General features: G+C 48.2%; 1 protein-coding gene across 1 annotated transcript; it reads right to left on the bottom strand.

Annotated features, from left to right (window-relative positions):
• Window positions 1-17,311: 17,311 nt before the first annotated feature.
• Window positions 17,312-20,357, bottom strand: Insm1 (INSM transcriptional repressor 1). Its single transcript, XM_032904351.1, has one exon. The coding sequence runs from the start codon at window positions 20,072-20,074 to the stop codon at window positions 18,500-18,502; it is 1,575 nt and encodes a 524-aa protein (XP_032760242.1). The 5' UTR covers window positions 20,075-20,357; the 3' UTR covers window positions 17,312-18,499.
• Window positions 20,358-20,824: the final 467 nt, after the last annotated feature.

Here is a 20,824-nt window from a genome sequence, read left to right as displayed (position 1 = left end):
TGTATCTGTGTGTGTGTCCATGTCTCTGTGTGTGTGTCTGTGTGTGTGTCTGTGTGTGTGTCTGTGTCCGTGTGTGTGTGCGTGTCTGTGTGTGTGTGTCCATGTCTCTGTGTGTGCGTGTATCTCTGTGTGTGTGTGTCTCCGTGTGTGTGTGTCTCTGTGTGTGTGTGGCCTGTCTGCTCAGACTTCTGTTATTGATCTGCTACTTTGGTGTTTACAAAGCACCCAGACCTGGCTCCTGCAGAAAGCACCTCCCAAGTCCTGGGCACCAAAGGCCCCTGCAGTACTCGGTCATTGAGTAGCTTCTGTGGGAACACTTACCTTCAGGCCCCATGAACACTGTTGTGGAATTCTTGTCATTTTGGAAATCTTTCACTTTTGTCTTTTTCAGTCATAACAGAACCAGGGCCACAACCCAGGTCCCAGAGGTCCTGCCTCACTCGCACAGCTGTCTGTTCATAATGTCATTTGCTTCCCCAAGCCCTCAGACTCGGAGTGAGAAATTCAATTGGAGGTAGCAAATAATTTGAACTTCTTGCACCCTAATGATTTTATCAATCCCACGCCCAGGTTGACAGCAACAGTTCATGTCTGTTTCTGTTTTACTTATCTGTTTAGTCCATGGGTCTTGGGTTGGTTGGTAATAGCTCTGGTTAGAGACCTAAGAGCTGGGGAGTAGGGACTCTGGCAACCATGTTTGATTAGACTTAGCAGCTCTTGTTATTTGGGGTGGAAAATTGAAATGATCAAGTTTGGTGTTTCCTTTTGTCAGTTAGAAAAGCAAACATTGTGTTTTCATAATAAATGTCTTTTAACAAAATTGCTAAGGGTCACTCATCTGGTGAGACCCTCCTGAGAGACACTCGTCACGCTAGTATTAGTAGGTCAGCCATCTGTGATAAAAGTGTCCCTAATTACCCCAAAGTGTGGTAAGATTCTTTGGGCTCATGCAGGGCCTGGCCAGTACCCTTCTCCACATGCTGATTTCTGGATGTCCATGAAGAAGGAAACTGATATTTATAGTCTTGTTGTATAGACTTTCATGCTGTAAAAAAAAAAATTAGTAACCCCACAAAATTAGGACTTTTTAAAAATAGCCAGACCTGCAGCAGACTGAAGAAAGGAAGTGCAGCCTGGTGAGTGACTCTTACAGTGTCTTCAGCAGCCAAGCAGGCATTTCCTGAGAGCCCCGGGATGGACTCTGACTCTGCAGTGTGGCTGTTTAGTGGACCCTTAGCCTTACACAGCTCTGGAGAGCCATGCAGACCCTGTCTTCCTGACCGTCCTCAGGTGTCCCTTCCTTTCCTCCACTGACCTTGGTGGAGGCTTCATGAGCCCTCTGAACCTTCCTCTGTGTCTTCTATGTAGCTGTATCACTCCGTACTTACTGAAGGGGATGTCGCATCTAAGGGAAACTCATCAAGAGACGCCCAGATGCTATGTATGTGACGTACACAGTAAGCACGCACTTCCTTAGTGTCAGGTCTACAGTATGTAGTATGTGTAAATAGGGGGAAATTTGATAGAGACGTTAAATTAAGTTATATAGCATGTCATTTGATTGTTTTGAGGTCTCTTGTTACTTAACTTCCCAATGCTGCACATCTAGGTTGTTCTGAGGGGTGTGTGATCTGCTCCCCCTTGTCAGGAGTGTACATGTGCACCAGGGACATGGCACACTCCACAAAGGCAGCCCTGCTTGGAAAACTCTTAGCTCCATAATGGTGCCACTCAACTCCAGCTCACTCTTTTTCGTTCTGATTTACTGTGATGATTCGATGAATGAGAAACACAGCACCCTAGGTGCTGCGTGTTTCTGACATTCTCATAGTCTGTAGGAAAATAAAAGTTTATCCCACCATCTAATAAAAAAGTTGATTTGATTTTTTTTATTGAACAGAGTTATTCAAAAGCATTCTGTAAACCAAAGCCAGCAGAGGTGTCCAGTGTACCATTCAGAGAGCTTCCATGTACTCGTGTGGAATTACTTCATGGGTCATGGTATGGAATGCTAGCAATCAGCTGCCAGAGGACCTGCAGCCTCTGGTGATCACAACCTTCTCTGCATAGGTGGTTCCCCAAAACCCAGGTCTACAGCTGGGAACACCAAACCTGTCCTCCATCCGTCTTCTCACCTACTTAGACTCATCCCATCTTTACAATGGCATGAGGGGGCCAGTATGGTCTATTTCTACAACGTATGTAGCCTCACAATGACCTCTGGCCTCTGCTGTGTCTTTTCTAGGCATCCCCCTGTATTCGCTAGAGTCCCTGCCCCTAAGGAGTAGGGAGTATTTGAGGACTTTGTAAAAATTACATATTTTACATGTAATTTGGACTCTTCTGTTGTGGCTCAAGTCAGGTATTGATATTTCCCTCCTCAGGACTTCAGCAATCACACTCCATCCTGACCCCATGGTCTCTGAGAGCATCCTGGGCCCCTCCATGTTCAGACAGTAGAGTTCTCAGGATGCTGAACAACCGAGCTTGTGACACTTGTTCACTTTTTTTCTGTAGCCAGTGCTTGCTGAGTACCCATTTCTTACAGAACAGGTTGGTGTCCTGAGAAAGGCTCATCCTGGTGTGTTCCAGTGCAGAACAGAGCCTGAACTGACCTGACATCTTTCTAGCTTTTAACTGTTAATCAAAAGTTCGTGTATATAGTTCCTTTTAGGAACAACACAAGCTCTGCGAATCAGAAACAGTACTTCTCAGCCTTATCTATCATTTAGGCTCCTCTAAGGATTCAGATTCCTGCCTCACTTCCTCCCAGGATAGAACTAATGCATCTGCATCCCTCAAGCTACCCCATCCCTCAAGCCACCCCATCCCTAAAGCTTGGGTGATGGATGCCCAAGAATTGTTTGGGAAGCCAGAGGAGCCCCGCTGATGGGACTGAAGGCAGTCCGGATGTGTCTGTGGAGCCCGGTGGCCACTGCGCTGCATCTGCTCCTTGGAGCTGAGTTCTTCCCTCGTGCTAACCTTTCAGCTCAACAGATAGCCTTCCAGGATTCACAGGGGGCTTCCCTCTGGGGTCATACTGGGGTCGTTCTGGGACACCTTTCCTCTGGGGTCTTCCTGGGACACCTTTCAAATATGGAAATGAGCACTTGAAATGTAAAGGGTGACATCACCCTTGTCTCATAAAGATTACTTTATTATTTATAGCAAAAACATGGGAAGGGGTTGGTTGATGTTTCCTGTAAGCGATTGAGTCATCTTCAAAAACCCTCATCAACACCCCCATGGAGTCTCAGACCGCGGCAGAGTCCAGCTTCCGACGACAAGGACCATTATTAGAAGAATGCAGCCCTAGGGATTTTGTTTTGTTTTGTTTGTATTCCAGGGCAAATAAATGCCTGTTTCTTCCCTGTTTCCTCAAATAGAGTATTTCCTAGTGAGAAGATAACCACATTTACAGTGTTTACTTCTGTACACACATGCGTTGTGCAGCTCTGTGTGTCATTTATGCCAAGGCCACTTGGTAGAAACGTTTCTATCAAGGAGTGCTTTTCTCATTCGCTCCCCTTCCTATGGATGGATGTGGTTTTAATTGCATTTCATTTTCAACAAAACAAAACCCATGGGGGTTATGAGAAAAGATCAGAAAGTAAGCTTCTCTACATAGATGGTTCTTTACCACCCTGGTCTACAGCTGGGAACACCCACCCTGTCCTCCATCCACCTCTGCTGTTTAAGAAAAAAAATGAGGCCTGAAGATGTTGCCTCACTGGCTCTCATGCAGCTACACTGGGGCTCTAGCCAGGCGCTGTCTCCAGGTTCCCGAATTTTAGTGATACCTCTGCTCGTCAACAATGACTGTCCTTAACCAGTCCATAGAGACTGTTCTCGCACAATGTAGCTTTCACATGCCCACTGTAATGTAGCCCCTGTGAGGGTGTAGCCCCTGTGAAGGTGTTCCTAAGTCCACGTCTGAGACCACCTTGAATCACTATCATAGGAACCAAGCTGAACACAGCAAGGTGTTGGCACTGTGAGGATCTGGTTTGCCAGAAATATGACCTCTCTGTCATGTATTAAAAAGCACTTTGGAAGCAACCCCTACTGGGAATTCAAAAACCACCAGATAGCATTTTCCTGGAAAGACAGATTACACAGGTCTTAACAAAAAAAAAAAAAAAAGGATAAACTTTGAAAAGAAAGATCTGGCACCAAGGCAGGCTTGGTACAGTGCCCAGGCAGGTCAACCACACCCTGGAAGTTCATTCCCACTTTCCAGATGCAAAAAGCCACATGGTGTTCAGTACTTGCTACCACTTGATGACAGTTGTGATCGCCTCCTAAGAGCATTTACAGGTAGGGATTCAAGGGAACGATGGTAAAGACTCACCAAGGTTCTTGAGCACCACAGGGACCGCCAGCAAGTGGAGTGACTTGCTTTCAAGGGTTGGGCTTTCCACATGCTGTAGCTGCTATAGCATCTCTCTGGCATGGATGATGGCCCGACTGGGGAAGACCATGTGTGTTTATGGCACACTCCCTGACCAAAGGTGCCTTCACGTGTGCTCCAAAGGAGCTGACCAGTAGGGACCCATGGGAAATGACAGCCCTGCTAAAGAGTCAGAAAAAGGGTTTGCTCAAACTGGATCATGTTTTTGTTTATTTCTTTCTTTTTGGTGGTTAGAACTTTACCGAAAAAAAATTTAATACCTAAGTCTCTACTAGTCTAAATTAAGTTGGAAAATATGAGAAAAGTAAAGGTTTAAGTGGCTGTGCTGTATGTGATAGAACACTTGTTAAGCATGCAAGAGGTCCCTGGTTTGGTCCCCAGTGCTACAGACAGAAGGGTGTGTGTGCGTGTGCGCATGCGTGTGTGTGTGTGTGTGTGTGTGTGTGTGTGTGTGTGTGTGTGTGTGTGTGCACAAGTAGATAAGTAGACAGGTAAATTAAAAAAATAATGTATACAGTTCTGCCAAAGTCAGAAAAACTAGGAAATACTTGTCAGACATGAAAACACAGGCTCACTCTCACATCAATGTGCTCTGTCCGTGGCTGGCTACATTATGCATATGATTGAAAGTTCCATTTACGACATTTAAGAAAGAAAAGATGCATTAAAGGATCTCAGGCACAAAGGTGTCTTTTCCTGTGTGTTCAGGTGGAATTTTTAATCTAACGTATCCTTCCCTCTCCTTCTGGTAAAATGCTCATTGAGCTGACAGACTATTTTACATGAATAGGTCCTGCTCCTCAGCCGCCTCCTTGGCGTGGGGTCCTAGGGTCTGAAAATTGGAGTGTGCTTTTCACTGAGGGTGTGAAGTGTGGAGGGACGGCTATTACGGACCCTGAAAGGATCTTTTTGACTTCAGAAAATAGCCTGGCCAAGAAAAGCTCTTTTCCATGAATACTCACACACTGCATTATGCTCCTCAGATGATAGAGGTGAGCACTTTTGATCAATATTCCCAAGAAACTGCCAGGCTAAGTGAGACCCGAGGGCCTCTGTGAGCCGCCCCCTCCCTCGGAGCGACTGCACCCCTGCAGCATTCTCTTCACCAGTGGTTTAAGAGGCAGCAGCAGCTCTCCTCCTGAGCACTGGCAACCCATCCTGTCCTCAGTGCTCCTCAGAAATGGTTACCCTACTAGCTCTCCTCTCGGAGCATTTTGTCACCTTCATTTCAGGAAAAGCAAAGGGCAACGGCAGTGGGGAGACGTGACCAGGAACTTCTTATCCAGGGGAGATTTGTTTGTTCACTTAGCAACGATGGATGACAACAGTACGGCTGCATGATACCCTGGATACGCTATACATCTTCTCCTATATTTGCCCCATCCCAGCTCCCCTCTCCTTGAAAATGGCAAGCAGATTATTAAATACAAATTCTTTCTGAAAGATTTCTCTCCAGATGCATGCAAACACACACAGATGCCTTCTTTTATTTTGTACAGAAACAGCGTCATATATGTTACTCTAATGCTCATCTAAGATTGATGGTGGTGCCTGTCAGCATTCGGGAGGCAGAGGCAGGTGGATCTCTGTGAGTTCAAGTCCAGCCTGATCTACAGAGTGAGTTCCAGGACAGTCAGAACTACACAGAGAAACCTTGTCTGGAAGAACAAACACCAACAAAAAGATTTACTATGTCATGGGTGCACATGCCTCTAGTTCATCATGCTCACTGATTGCATAGCATTCCTCCATATGGAATTTAATTTCCTTGACCCATGTGTACACATTGAGGTGGTCCCCGGTGTTTCCTGTCACAATTCCTCTGCAGTAAGTGCCATTGACTCAGACCCTGGCGTGTGGTTGCTCTTATTTTTGTGGATAAATTTCCAAAATTGAAATAAATATTACAGCTTGGATCTGGAATGCACTGCAAAGGCTTTTGGATCAAAGGCGAGGTTCCCAGCTTGTGATGTTAGGCTGTGGTTGAAGCTTTAAGGTGGGGCTTCTAGGAGGTTTTTAGCTCACTGGGTACATGCCCTCAAAGGGGCCTGTGAGACCATGATCTCTTTCCTCCTCATTTTTTCCCCAGTTTCCCATCATGAGGTGAGAGGCTTTGGGTTTCTCCACATGCTCTCACCATGATGAGCCACCTCCTCATAGCTCAAAAGCAGTGAGGCTAACCAGTCTTGAACCAAACCCTTGAAAACCAGGAGCCAGAGTAAACCCATGTGCTGAGTTTGTGGTTTTGAGACCGAGTCTATCTACGTTGCTCTGGCTGGCTAGAAACCATCTGTGAAGACCAGGCTAGTCTCAAACTTGACAGAAATCCACCTGCCTCTGCTTCACAGGTGCTCGGATAAAAGGCGTGAGCCACAAGGCCCAGCCTGAAAACACGTGTTTTAAACTTGGCCACCTCAGATAGTTTCTTGCAGTATTGGAAAATGACGCACTGGTTAGAGTATACATAATTATTACAGACTTCATGTTCAACTCCCAGATTCATACATTAAAATTATAACCTCCAATGTCATGGGATCTGGCGGGGGGATCTAGGAAGGTACATAGACTTGGATGAATTAGCGAGGGTGAGTGGGACTGTGGGATGAGTCTACTGTAGGAAGTGCCTTATGCCAAGACTCCAGGTGTGACCCAACATTCTGCAGAGAATGAGGGAGGAAAGCAAGAAGAATCTTGTTAAGGGTAAGCAGCCGCATCCATAAGCCAGGAAGCAGGATCATGCTGGAGAACAAGGTCAGGATCCTCAGGATCCAATCACTTCTGTAAAGAAAGGGTTTCCCTCCCTCGAGGGTGGGGTGGTTCATATGCAAGCCATAACAGCTCAAGCTAAGACCATTATTTTAGCCCTGGTAGACTAGATGATCATTTTTAAATTATATAAAGTCAATTTAGTGATTATACTTTTAAGTGAAGTAGGGACCCATAACTTCCCATACCTGTACAAGAGAATTCATATTATCCATCAACTTTAGGGGGAAAAAATTGAAGGCAAGACATCTTGCAGAAAACTTGCAGCCATTATGTATTTGCTGACCAAAGAAAGTGAGGCCTCTGATTTGGTTTGTTCACCCTATATCCCATACTTCCATGGCAACATCCCTGTACCCAGAGTTGCTGAGGCAGGAGGATTTTGAGTTCACAGTCACGTGAACCTGGGCTATGTAGTTAAGACTTAACTATAAGAACAGACCAACATTTGTTCATCTTCAAGAACTTTATGAAGATAGTAATATTATGCACCAAAATATATCTCCATTCAACCTTTTCCCTTTTCCTCGGAGACAATGTTTCTCTGTGTAGCCCTGGCTGTCCTGGAACTCCCTCTGTAGACCAGGCTGGCCTCAAACACACAGAGATCCACCTGCCTCAGCCTCCCAAGTGCTAGGATTAAACACATGCCCACATTGAACCTTCATTATAAACAGCAAACACTATGACCTTGAGCTCTTTCGTCTCCAACATTCTGCCTCATCTCCTCATCTTTAGAACAATCATACTGACCAAAGGTGACCTCCAAGGGCCATCATCTCCTGATAGTGATGGCTGGCTTGTGTGGTTGTTCCCACACTGCTGGAGAATTAATCTATGGACCAATAGAACAGTGCTGTGCCTTTCAAGAGTAGGTGATGGGGGCACCACAGTCTCTTTCTTGGTCTTTTGGGTAGCTTGCTCTCGGAATGCTGCCATGCTGTAAGGACACTCCAGCAGTGCTGTGGAGACCAGAGGCCGTATGAGGGTGCCAGACCAGAAGTCCACCCCTTAACACCGTCAGCCTTACACCCGAATGCAGACATGTTTGACAGATAACTGACTTCTTTCCTCCCCTTAATTATAAAATTAGATTTATTTATCTTATGTTGTATGTATGAATGTTTTACCTTGAGTATATCTGTGCACATGCCTGGTACCCACTGAGGTCAGAAGATGGCATCGGAACCCCTGGAACTGGAGTTAGTGTATCCTTGTAAGTTATTGTTGGGTGCTGGAAACTGAACTCAGGTCCTCTGGAAGTGCAGCCAGTGCTCTGAACCATTTGTCTCTCCAACCCTAATAACTGTAATGTTCCAGGATGCAGCCCTTCAACCAAGTGTGCAACTTAATTACTTTGTATTTGTTGGTTTGTAACAGTCTTGGCTACATAACTCGGGTTGACTTGACTCTGAACAAAATCTCCCTGCCTTGGCAACTCCCGGCACTGACTGGGATTGCAAAGATGCACCACCCATGCCTAGCTACTCCTGACTCCTGGCCCACAGAAATAATTAAGTGTAGTGAATGACAGCCACCATTCTCAACCATTGAGCTTTGGAATGATTTGTTGTTATATGGTCAAAGCTATACAAGCACACTAATCCCATGGATAAAAACACAGAAACTAGGGCACTGGTTGTTTTGAAGCTGAATGAAAGATAATAGAGAGAACACAGCACTACATTCTAACAGCAGCTTGAAATGTCTGGTGGGATATAGTGTAACCTCATCCTCTGGACCTAGACCACAGAAAAGGGTGCCATACTAGGGACCCAAGGCCTTGGTTCTCATTTATGTCTAGAAGAAAAGTCACATGATCTAGGGTGAACTCCTCAACACTCATCATGTTCATCACACACGAAGTGATGGTGGATCATGACACTTTCCACGCAGGGTTGAGGTAATTGGCCAAACAGAAAAGTGCATGCCCAGCGTTCTGAAAGGCCAGAGAGAACTCTAGAAATACCAGGAATTTAATAACAATATGTAATGAGTCACCCCCCAAAACTCAGTGTTTTCAAAAGTAGCCCCCTGTTTACTCTTCTCCATTGAGGTTCCAGGGAATGATCAAGCCTGTCTAGGCTCTTCTTACCTGGACTCTTTCAAGCAAATGTCATGAGGGGCTTGAAAGGAGCTGGAGTCCTGTTCCCTCCCATGTCCAGGGTTGAGTCTCAATCTTGACTGGAATCCCAGCTTAGTCTGTCTTGAACTCTCTCATGGTGTAGGACTGAGACCAAGACAGACTGAGGCAGAAGATACATGGCCATTCCTGACCTCACTAGAAGCCACACTTAGTGATTTCTTAGTGTAACTTCTACTACATTTTAAGGAAGCATTCACAGAGATTCATTCAGTCTTAAAGAGAGAATGATTGGATAGATTCTATTTCACAATAAATGGTATGGTACATTTGACATTTTGGTAAATGATACCAAAAGGAATGGTACAAATAGAAAATATTATCAATGTCCAATACATTGGACATTTTGAATGCTACCTTTTCATCATTTTATCAATAATAAAATGATCAGAGACAGTATAATAACTTGCCTAAAACCACAGTAGCGACAAGATGAGCATCTCGTCAGGCACAACATGCAGGAAAAGTCATTCTTTTATACATGAGCCTTTAGAATCCTTCACATTGGAAGAGAAAGGAATATTCCAGAAACTACAGTTGTGACATGCTCCTTGAAGCATAAAGTTTCATTATTGTTGAGAGTGGGGAGAGCAGTTTTGCTGGAAATCAAATGCTGAGCCCCAAGCTTACTAGGCAAGCACTCTATCAGGAATGTGAATATTAAATGTCTTGAATAGACTGGTGTGTTGAAGGCTTGATGTCCAGGTGATCGCTGTATTTTAGGAGGTGGTGGAAACTTTTGGAAGTAGGGCATAACTAGAGAATGTAGATCACTGGGGGACCATGTCAGGGAAGAGTGTGTCTTACCCACACCTCTCCCTTTGTGTCTCTGCTTCCTGGCTACCGTAAAGTGAACAGTGTTGTTCAACCATGATATCTGTCTCATGGACTGTGACCTCTGACATCATGAGCCCAAACAAACATTCACTCCTTTCAAATAGTTGTTCTCACATATGACCCAGCAGCAACAAACTGACCAGCACACCATAATATTTCCTTTAAATTTTCTAGCCAGGGTGGAGGCATATGACTGTAACCCCAGGACCTCAGAGGCTGAGGCAAAAGGATTATTGTGAGTTCAAGGCCAGCCTGGGATACATACAAAGTCCTTCATGAAACAAAGTTTCTGTATCTTGAGTGTCAGGCTCTGGGTTTGCTTCATGCGTTGAACAGAAATGTGTCTGTGTCGTTCTGCTGCCCTTCAGACCTACTTTGCCTAGGGACTTCCAGCCCAGCCCTCATTCACAGTGGTTGTCATGGTTCCAGAATGGCTTGTTAACTTGCCTGAGTGATTTCCACACTAAGCGCTCTTAGATCCAAAATGGAAAGTAAAGAACCAGATAGAAGGTAGCACAGAAGCCGACTCAGAGAGATTGACCCAATGTCCTGTGGGTTAGAAAGGCCACCATCTATTTTCTCTTCTGTTTTGCATCTGCAGTCTGTTAAAGCAAAGCAGAAAACAGGACAGAATCTGCAAATTTGGGATTATGCAAGTAGGAGAGGTTTTGTTGCAGTTGGAGGATTGAATGTATCTGATTGTCTCATGAGTATCAGATACTTGCATTTACAAGGTTTTTGTAAATAAGTTTCTCTTGTGTTTGAAATAGGAGATAACTTTTCTCTCCCCAGGTGGGAGACAAGTCATTTGACACCTGATTAGGGATTAGAACTGAACATGTCCCGGTCCCTTGGCAAGAGGACAGAATGCATTTCACAATCCATATGAATTCTCCCATACTAAAATGTTTGCCACCTCATATTTCTCTCTTGGTACCAGTATGGTCAGCTAAGAGCCTATCTCTTGTAGGGCCTCCTGTGTCCTCTCTGTCTCACAGATAAATAGGGATCAATGCAGCCAGGTAGAGGACTTGTGAGAACTCAGCGAGTCACTCCTGTGAAGGCCTCAGACTAGGCCGCACTGAAGTTACCTGCAAATATGGTTACAGATGCATCATTAGTTGGAGCTCGTGGCCCCTGATTAAGATTTCAAGATACCAGTTCTTCTCAGTTCAATCCTACTGTTTACCCAAACTGGGATGACTCAGTCATGGACAACAATTCACTCTAAATCCAGCATGCTGCCAATGTCAAGGTCAGCAGAGGCTTCCTGGCACCCTGTTCCCATTTAGGTTCTAATGTGGTAGGGAGTTCAAGGTGAGGTCTGCAGTTCTGTCTGCTCTCCAGACTGGCCCCACATGGTGCTGACGCAGTATGTCTGTGATCAGCAAAGCCCTGGAAATGCAAATTAAGAGCCTACAGCACGTTTATTGTGGTTTCCCAGCTTCATCCGTTTTTTGCGGCTGGCTGGTCAGTGAGTAGGTGTGTATTATGACTCTGGATCCTGGGAAGTCCTTGTTCCCTTGGGAGCACCAAGAGCCCCTACTATATTGTTGTTCTACTGAAGACAGAGCCAGTGAGAAAGAGCAGGAGACCAAGGCACTTTGCTGTTTTGTTGTTGTTTTGTTTTGTTTTTGAGACAGGGTCTCTCTGTGTAGGCCTGGCTGTGTACTGGAACTTTCTCTGTAGACCAGGCTGGCCTTAAACTCAGAGATCTGCCTGCCTCCTCTCAAATGCTGGGATTAAAGGCGTGTGTCACCATGCCCAGTGCCAAGTGCTTTTATAATAGCCTCACCTCCTACATTAACACATGGCCTCAATGCCTCCTATTAGAACCCACCTCAAACACTTGGGTATTACATTTCCATCATATGAACTCTGGGGTGGTCAAACCATAGCATCATCATAATTTATAGTCTGGGTCAGAAAGTTGTTATAAAAATAATGATTGGCAGTCTCTCCATTGGACACTAACCTAATGTCCACATGTTCAAATATTTGCACAATTAAAAGACATCAGCTGATTCTGAGCTTCTGGGAAGGGGAGCTAGTTTGCTGTTTGTTATGTTTTGTTTTGTTTTAATGTGATTCCTGTTAAGTTGATCTTACATACAGGAAAGGCCCCATTCTCAAAACTAGCTGAACTCCACATGGAAAGAAAATTGGCTGGGAAGGGATAGGAGGATGGTTGTGAAAAGATTTGGACATGGGGGGTGATAAATATGTTTAAAATACATTGTATGAAATTCTCAAAGAATTAATAAAAATATTATTTCGAAGAAGAAAAAGACATCAGCAACGGCCAAGAAGATCTTTGTCGCTATTAACACAAACTTGAAGCAAGTAAATGCAAATTCAAAGTTATCTTCTGTCTTTAAGTCAACTTTTAAGCTAATAAGTGAGTTATCCAAATCCCTTGAAATGTTAAATTGAACTACGGATGAAGCATTTATTTTTACTTTTAAAGAGAGTCCAAGTTGTGATTTCACCTGATAAAGTCAGATCACGATGTCAGTAAGAAAGCCTTACCAGCAACGGACGACCTGTTCTGCTTAGCTGCGTGACCATTGGTGGGAGTCCGGTGAGTTTTACATTGCCTAAAGCAACCACGATGCATCGGGGCGAACGTGAGCAATGTGAATGAAATCAAGTGGAAGTCAGTTTTCTGTTTTTTAGGAAACTAGTGACAGCCTCTTTGCTTCTATATTGTAAGATAGCAGTGATATGTTTCCCATAGTACAGGCAGAAGGCAGCAAGAGCCACAGATCAGTTGACGGTACAGCTTTGAAATAGCAACCCCGAACGCATGTCTTTTAACCGGGGTCTCCTGTTCTTTCTGTTCTTTGTACCGAGGAAATCGTAGCCTGATTTTTTTCTCTCCCCAGGAGAAAGAGCCCTCCTCTGAACTCGGCTCTCCATGCACTAATGCCTTCGCAGTGCCCTATTAAGTTCAACATACAATAGCATCTTGGCTTACTCTGCTCATTCTGACAGCCTCAGGTGTGACCGTCATCGGGCTGTGGTGTTCGCGAAGAGGACCTTGCACTTTGTCTCTGTGTGCAGCAGAGACAAAGCAGATGTGGCGCTCAATGAATGACCTTCTTTGATGAGTGAAAGCGGAGATCGGCTGCATTAAGGTTGAAGTTTCCGGTGTCGTCTCCCTGCTACACTGTGCTCGGCCTACTGGCTCAGGACAAATGGGAGGACCCATGAATGTCTGATACCAGACAGATGCAGTGGTAAATCAATGAGAACCATGTAGACGGCCTCTCGGAAGCATCGCTGGTGTGGCAGGGTGTGACAACGATGTGCTTCAAACACCGGTTCTTCACAGTCAGGCCTTTGAGAGTACTCCTACTGCCACGAACATTCTAGAAGTTTCACTGCAGCTTGGGATGGCTTGTCCCTCTAGTGTGGCCTTAATGCAATGGGTTTAGCAGAAGAAAAAAACAATCCAAAACTGAAAACAGAAGTACCAATGCTTTGTGTGGAAATGCCACCAGGGAGACCACACAGCTCAGAACTCTTCAAACAAGACAGAGCGTGAATGTGCTCACCCTATAGCCCATCTGCTCGCCATACAGAAGGGAGTGCACACAGCCCGGACAGTCAGCCCCAATTTCCACAGTGCCCACAACAAAAGTATCTGCTAGACAAAGGATGACAGACACTTGCGGCTTAGGAGATGAAGGGGTGAATGTTTGGGTTCATTAAAATATGTGAACTGGCTTTAAGTCATGTGCTCAGTTTGTTCTCTGATTTGGAGAAGTATATCAGTCTAGGGCCTTTACCAGGATAATAAAATCCAAACTGGGAGAATAAAAACCATCCGAAATAGTTGTGAGGGTAACTCGGCAAGCCAGACCTCTCTTTCCTCTCATCTCTATGCAAAATTGACCCCCCCCGCCCCAAATGTCTATCATGGGTCCCTTGCTGAGACCTTTCCTTGGACCCTGTTGCTTTCAGCACTGCATATGTATAATTTCAAGTAGCTTGTCCCTGTGAGTCCTCATAAAGAATATGTTCAAAGAAACAGGTCTTGCTGTTCTTCAGAAAACCTGCTCCTCTGGCCAGTAGCCTCTGTGAATCAAAACCAGTAGTCAGTTGTACAGGATGAAGATGTTAGAAATTACTGAGCTACTATTTCCTTAACGACCTTAGAAGAAGACAGGACTTCCCAAGACTACCTGGTTAAAAAAAAAAAAAAAAAACTCCTCCACCCACCAGAGTCACATAGTATGGTTTCTCTGACGACATGAACCATAGCTGCTGTGAAACTCTGCCTGGCTCAGTGGCAGAGAAGGTTGATCTCTGAGATGCAGGGACCCAGGACTCCCAGCAGTGGCTGGGCTGGTCTTCCATTGTGAGAGTGCCTGGGTCTGCTGCATTCTAGGGCCATGCCGTACTCTTTGAGGGAGGCCCCTCATTTCTGAGCTTCTGTTGCTGCTGTGTCCGTTCTGACTCCTGATATACACCTCGGGAGTGGTGAGCACAGCAGCCTTCACCGTGGCCATTCTCACTGCATGCTGCAGGTCCGACAGGAAGAGACAAGCACTTCTTAAATAGCGGATGAGGTGACGCTCACAGATACATTTGGCTTCTTTCTCTCTCCCGCTCCCTCTCACTTTTCGATCTATTCATTTTTGAATTCTCACCAGAACACAGCTTTAAGGTTAAAGTCTGAAGCCTTTAGGCCACCGCTATTGTGCTGATTAGACAGAATCTGGGCCATTGGATGTTGTTAATTCATCCCACAGGTTTCTCTCTGCGGCTCTGTGTTCTTCTGAAAAGTCCCACAGCTTGTAGCTTCATCTACCAAACCTTACAGCTTCCGCTAGCTGTGGTGTTAAAAATTCTATCTGAACGTGGCCATGTAACAAGCTAACAGATGATAATTGCCAGGAAATTGTTTGAAGATGGCAACTTTTGTTCAAACTAAACTAAGCCTGTGCCAAGTTTATAGCAAATTCTAGATGTCACAGGGGCCAACAGTTGAGACAAAGATGTTGCCTCCTGTGTAAAAAACAGTGGACCCCTATGGGGTCTGTTCTGTCTTTGATCTCTCAGACTCTAGAATGCTCCCTGAGTTCCCCCATGGTGCATACACCCCAAGCCTCACTAGTGGAATCTTTCACTAAGGCTACCTCAGGTTAACACAGAGCCTAGAGGAATCCAAGTGAGACTGACGAAAGCTACAGAGCCTGAACAACCGTCACTAGGGCCCCTTCTTTGTAAGAAGAAACTCCTCCAGAATTATCTATTTTCTTGGACTAAGAGGTCTTGGACTATTCTGGCAGGGCTTGAGTCCAACCAGTCTCCTTTTAGACCAAAACTGCCGGGCCTTCTGGGCAGCTGATAGGTGTGATTTCCTCTGTCCATGGTGCTACCAAGGAAGGAAGGATTTGTAGCCTGGGCGTCGCTTCCCACAGCAGACTTTCCCAGCAGTGTCCCTGCTCAGGTTCCCTTTAGAGCTCCCACTGTTCCAGCCCCAGAGCCGAAAAACCTGTGAATGACAGGGTACGCTGCTCTGGGCCTCGGGACGACGATGTCAGCAAGAAAAGGGGGCAACTTGGTGCCTCTCCGCTGTTCCAGAAACACGCTCACTTTGGGTCCAAAGCAGTTCAGAATACCCTTCCTTTTTTGTTTTGCTCGGTCTAAACAGAAATAAAGAACTGGGCTAGCGATCTTATTTTTCCCTCTTTTGGCTCCTCCCTCTTTACCCAGGTTGTTACTCTAACCCCTTATTTTCTCATCGATTGTGGTATGAGCGGGGAAATGATGAACTGGCTTCCACTAATGACCTCCCAATATTGGAGTGACCTCAGCCACTGTAAAGAACTCTCCACTCTCTGAGGAAGCTTGAAGAAAGGAAGAGTGACTTCCTAGTGGTAGAATATTATGCTAACTTGAATTCTTTCGAAATTAGTCCACCAATGGTCTTCGTCTGCACCTCGGGGGGCAACATCAGACATCTGTTTCCTGTGCAGCTTCACTTAGAAGCTCTCACCCACAAACAGAACTCTGGCTTTTATTTTGGAGAAGTAATATATCTGCTCGACTAGAACAATTTCCTCAGTAGACAGAGGACCACTCAGGAACGAGGAAGTCATATTTGCATGTAAAGATGAGTGGTGGTGAGCTCACACCCTGTGGTCTAGGCGAACATGATGAGGCCAGCGCAGAGAGCAGCTGCTGTTCCCAGAAACAGGTCTTGTCAAGCGGGAGTAGACTTCACGTGAAAAAAATCTACTGCCACTGAACACCCACACACTGCCCTGTAGCTTGGATGGGGTGGTTCAGAGGGACAGCTTTAAAGACTCCATATTTCCTTCCGAATTCCTTGTTCCCTTCCCACCCCATCACAGCTCTTCTCAGGAGATCCTCACAGCTTAAATCTCATATTTCTCTTTGGAACTCTAATGCGTAGGGAAAAGGTAAGAGCGACACAAAACCCAGGGCACACTCGTTTGTGCCGTGTGGCTCTGCTCCTTAATCGCACTTTCCAGAATACCGTGGGTGATCAGCAGAACCCTTCTTCAAAGAGCTGAGTGACAAATAACGGAAAACATTGTAATTGCCTGTTATTAAATTTAATACCCCAAACAGATGGTGTTCACTCCCTCTCCCCTGCTCCTGTGCCCTGTGGATGACTTACCTGACTGGAAACTTATTTAGAGCCCTCTCTCTAAATCCAGTTGCTGAACTTGTGTTACACCCATATCTATATTTTCTGCTTTCTCCTACTTGGTCCTTTAGAATAATTAAAAATCCCCCTCACTTTATTTGAGGAATGGCTATCACCAGATTACAGACAAGGGAAGGATATCATAAATTGAGGTGGGGCTCCCGTATCTGCTGTGCAGAGGGCAGCTTCTCTTGTCTGCTTAGATGCACCTGAAAAGCTGCTGTGCGTGAGCTGCTGTGCTGTGCGTGGCTGGCTCTAACTCACCATCCAGTACATTTCCGTCAGGAGGGGCAGAATCTAGGACAGGCAAGTTCAGCTGTGAAAAATCCCTGACTATTGTGAGAGGGGTGGACTTTTTCTGACCATAGGAATAAGGGTGCTTTTAAGAAACCACTAAAACGCACCATTTACCATCTACTTTAGATCCTCCTTGGAGGGAACTACTGGATGCTGAAACAAGACTACAATATTTTGACTTTGAAAATATTTTATTTGAATAGTAAATATTTATACAGTTGAAACAGTTCTATCGAAGCTTTCTATAAATAGCTAACAATTAAGAAAATAATGTATGTAGAAAAGAGATTGCATTTAAAAGTAAGAGCTGTCGGTTGTACAAGGGCCTTGGGGCCCCTCAAGCAGAATAAAATGGTACGTTGTCTGTAATTCCCTCGATAGATAGAAAAGTTAAAAACTTTCAGCAGACCCCTCTAGCAAAAAGGTTCTTTCCTAAAATGCACAGTGAAATGTCAAAGGTGGCAGGGGAAAGCTCACAAAAAAAAAAAGAAAAAAAGAAAAAAAAAGAAAGAAAGAAAGAAAAGGAAAAAGAAAGAGAGAAGAATCTGCAATCAAATAATATCATAATCTTCATAATTAATATAAATAAATAAAGAATAAATAACAATTAGGCATAAATCAACATATACACGTAAAGGGAACTCAATAGTTCTACCTCAACAAAGATGATCAAACCAAAAGTCTTCCGTGAAATACTAAGGCAGTTACTACAGCATCTCGTTAAAACTCCTCCCACCCCCAAAAAACAATCCCCAACAGACAACAGGTCAAGGCATTTGTGGCTATACTAAAGAAAACTCTTTTTTAAGCAATTTGATTTGTTCACATACAAAAAGGTAAAGCCAGACTCCAGCAGTTCACAAGCCATAATAAAGCTAATCGTGTGGGAAGTTCAATTTACAGCCTGTGAAATATAAAGGCATTTATTCCTCAAGATTCACCCAAAACAACCCGTACGCTACAGACATTGAGAGCAGAGATTGGTAGGCAGAGCAAACCGCATTTTCTAGACCATGAACACAGTGAATACTAGCAAGAAAACAGCTTCACCCCTCAAAGAGAGGCGTCCAACCACGAGACAAACGTATACAGCATTTTTTTTCTCCCCTGTACAGAAAGAGACGGACTCCTGTTGCGCCAAGGGGCTGGGGGTAGGGGACACAACGCAAAGGGGGTGGGGTCCAAAGGAGTCACAGCGAGAAGACCAGGGTTACCGTCACGCCACACCAAGAGAAGCGAAGACGACACTTTAATCCCGGATTGGGGGTAGGGGTCCCCCAGATCAGGCATGGGGCGCGCGCTCTCTTTGTGGGTCTCCAAGTGAAGGCACAGTTCTAGGGGCCCGGACCGAGGGCGCACTCTAGCAGGCCGGACGCACGGGCACCTGAAGGAGGATCACCTGTCTATTCTCAGACGGGTGGCACTTGTTGATGTGCCGCGTCAGGCCCGGGGAGCTGTAGAAGGTGGCCGGGCAGTACTTGCAGGGGAACACCTGGGCAGCATGCAGCAGGCGCAGGTGGCGCTCCTGGGCGCCCTTGCTGGGGAAGGTCTCCCCGCACACTGGGCACAGGTGGCACTCGGTGGCCCCACTCAGGCCCAGCACGCCGACCGCCTCGCCGTCGCCCGAGGCCTCCTGGGGCGCCTTTTCGTCGGGCCCCGCGTAGAAAGCCAGGATGTCCTCGGCAGGGGGCGGCGGCGGCGGCGGCGGGGGCGGCGGGGGCGGCGGCGCGCCTTTGGCCTGCAGCGCCTGGTGATGTGCCAGCAGGTGCTTACGCAGATAGGCCTGACGACGGAACTTCTTGGCGCAGTGGTGGCACTCGTAGAGCCCGTCCTCGGAGCCTGACTCGGATACGCCGCCAGGGCTCGGCGTGTCCCGATCGCTGCTGCCGCCGCCGCCCGCAGCCTCGCGCGCCTCCGCCCTGGTGGCGGCTTCTGGCTCTGGAGCGCGGGCCGCCGCGGGCGCCGGCCGCGGTTTGTGCCAGCGGCGGTGCGAGGCCAGGTTGGCCGGGCAGCTGAAGACCTTGGCGCATTCGGGGCAGCGGTACTCCACGCGCACGATGCGCGAGCACTTGTGCTGCGCCAACGCGAACGGGTCGGCGTACTCCTCCTTGCACAGCTGGCAGATGAACTCGCCCAGGGGTCGGGTCGCGCCCCCCGCGCGGCCCCGCGGCGCCTCCACCGGACCCTCCTTGATCTTGAGCCCCAGCACCGGCGACGTGGTCACCTCGTCCTCGAAGTGCAGCTTGCGGATGGCCTTAGGCTTTTTGGCGCTCGGGGCCTTGGCTGCCTTGGCGGGAGGCTCTGCAGCGACAGCCGCAGGGGCCGCGGGTCGCTTGCCGGGGGGCCGCAGGGCCGCGGCGGGGGACAGTGGAGGACCGGGCCCAGGACCCCGAGCCGCCTCGGCGCCGGCGGAGAACGCAGTGCCCATCTTGAGCTCGGCGGGCGCGAAGAGCAGCGCGTCTCCGCCGCAGGTGCCGCCACCGCCGCCGCCAGCGCCGTTGGCGCCGCCGCCTCCCCCTGCGAGCAGTGCAGCGGGCGTGGGGAAGGACTCGGCAGACACCGGCGAGCCCAGGTTGAAGCTGCGCTCGAAGTACTTGTGCTTCTCGTGCTCGCGACTCACCGGCCGCGTGGGGCTGTAGAGAGGCGCGGGGTGCGCAGCCTCCGGGTTGCCGAAGTGCGCGGCCCGCGGCCCCGGAGGGGGTGGCGGTGGGCCCGCCGCGCAGGCAAGAGCGGCGGCGAGCGCAGCATGGGCGCGCTCGGCGAGCGCCGGCGGCGGAGGTGGCGGTAGCGGCCCGGGGCTGGGCACCGGGGCTCGGCGCGGGCGCCCCGCAGCCGGGTGACAGCAGCAGCGCGCGTCACAGTCCTCGCCGCCGCGGACCCGGTAGGACACGGGCGTGGACTTCTTGCTGCGCTTCACCAGGAACCCGCGGGGCATGTTGGCGCGGTGCAAAGGGCGACGACGCACTGGCTGGGTCCCACCTCCGTGCTTGGCCCTGGCGGCCCTCAGTGCCCCCAGCCCATCGCCTGCACGCGGCGGCTTCGGGACTCGCGCGGTGCCCGCGGCTGCTGGCCCGGCTCTGCGCTCCGCACACGCGTCCCTGTCCCCGGGCCGGGGCGCCGCTCCCTTTTAACTGGGGGAGGGGGCCATTGTTCTCGCCTCCCGCTTCCCCCGGAGCCAATCAGCGCGTCCGCAGCTCCTCCGCCGACGAGGGCGGGAGGGCGACGGAGCGGCAAAAAGGGGCCGGGACTCGAGGGTCGCCCGGTAGGTGCGGCAGATGTACCTGAGGCGCGGGGCCCCAGCGCGCCCCCCTCGGCCGCCCCTTCTGCCCCGCCGCGCCCGGCGCCGCCGCCCTGCCTGGCCCAGGCACACGCCCGGCCCCGCCTCCCTTCACGGTCTGCTGCTCCTCTATGGGGAGGCGCACGTGCCTGGGCTTTGTGTGTCTCCTCCGGGGGGCGCGGAGCCGCCAAATGGGCCCGTCCATCAGCACGACAATGTGCGCCCCCCTCCCGCGCGGGGATTACCCGCGGGTCGCGAGCTAAATAGCAACAAAGGAGAAGAATGGCCCCAAATATGTCAGGAGGGTTCAATCCGCGAGCCGGAGCCCAAGGGGAAATTGGGCGCGCTGATGGGGTGGGGGCAGGGGCGACCCGAGGGCCACGGCTGCGGCGGGAGAAGGGCGCGGGA

The sequence above is a fragment of the Rattus rattus genome, chromosome 5 (assembly GCF_011064425.1).
Source record: "Rattus rattus isolate New Zealand chromosome 5, Rrattus_CSIRO_v1, whole genome shotgun sequence".
NCBI lineage: Eukaryota > Metazoa > Chordata > Mammalia > Rodentia > Muridae > Rattus > Rattus rattus.
The sequence above is the reverse complement of the archived record's forward strand: the minus strand, read 5'-3'. Positions and strand labels throughout refer to the sequence as shown.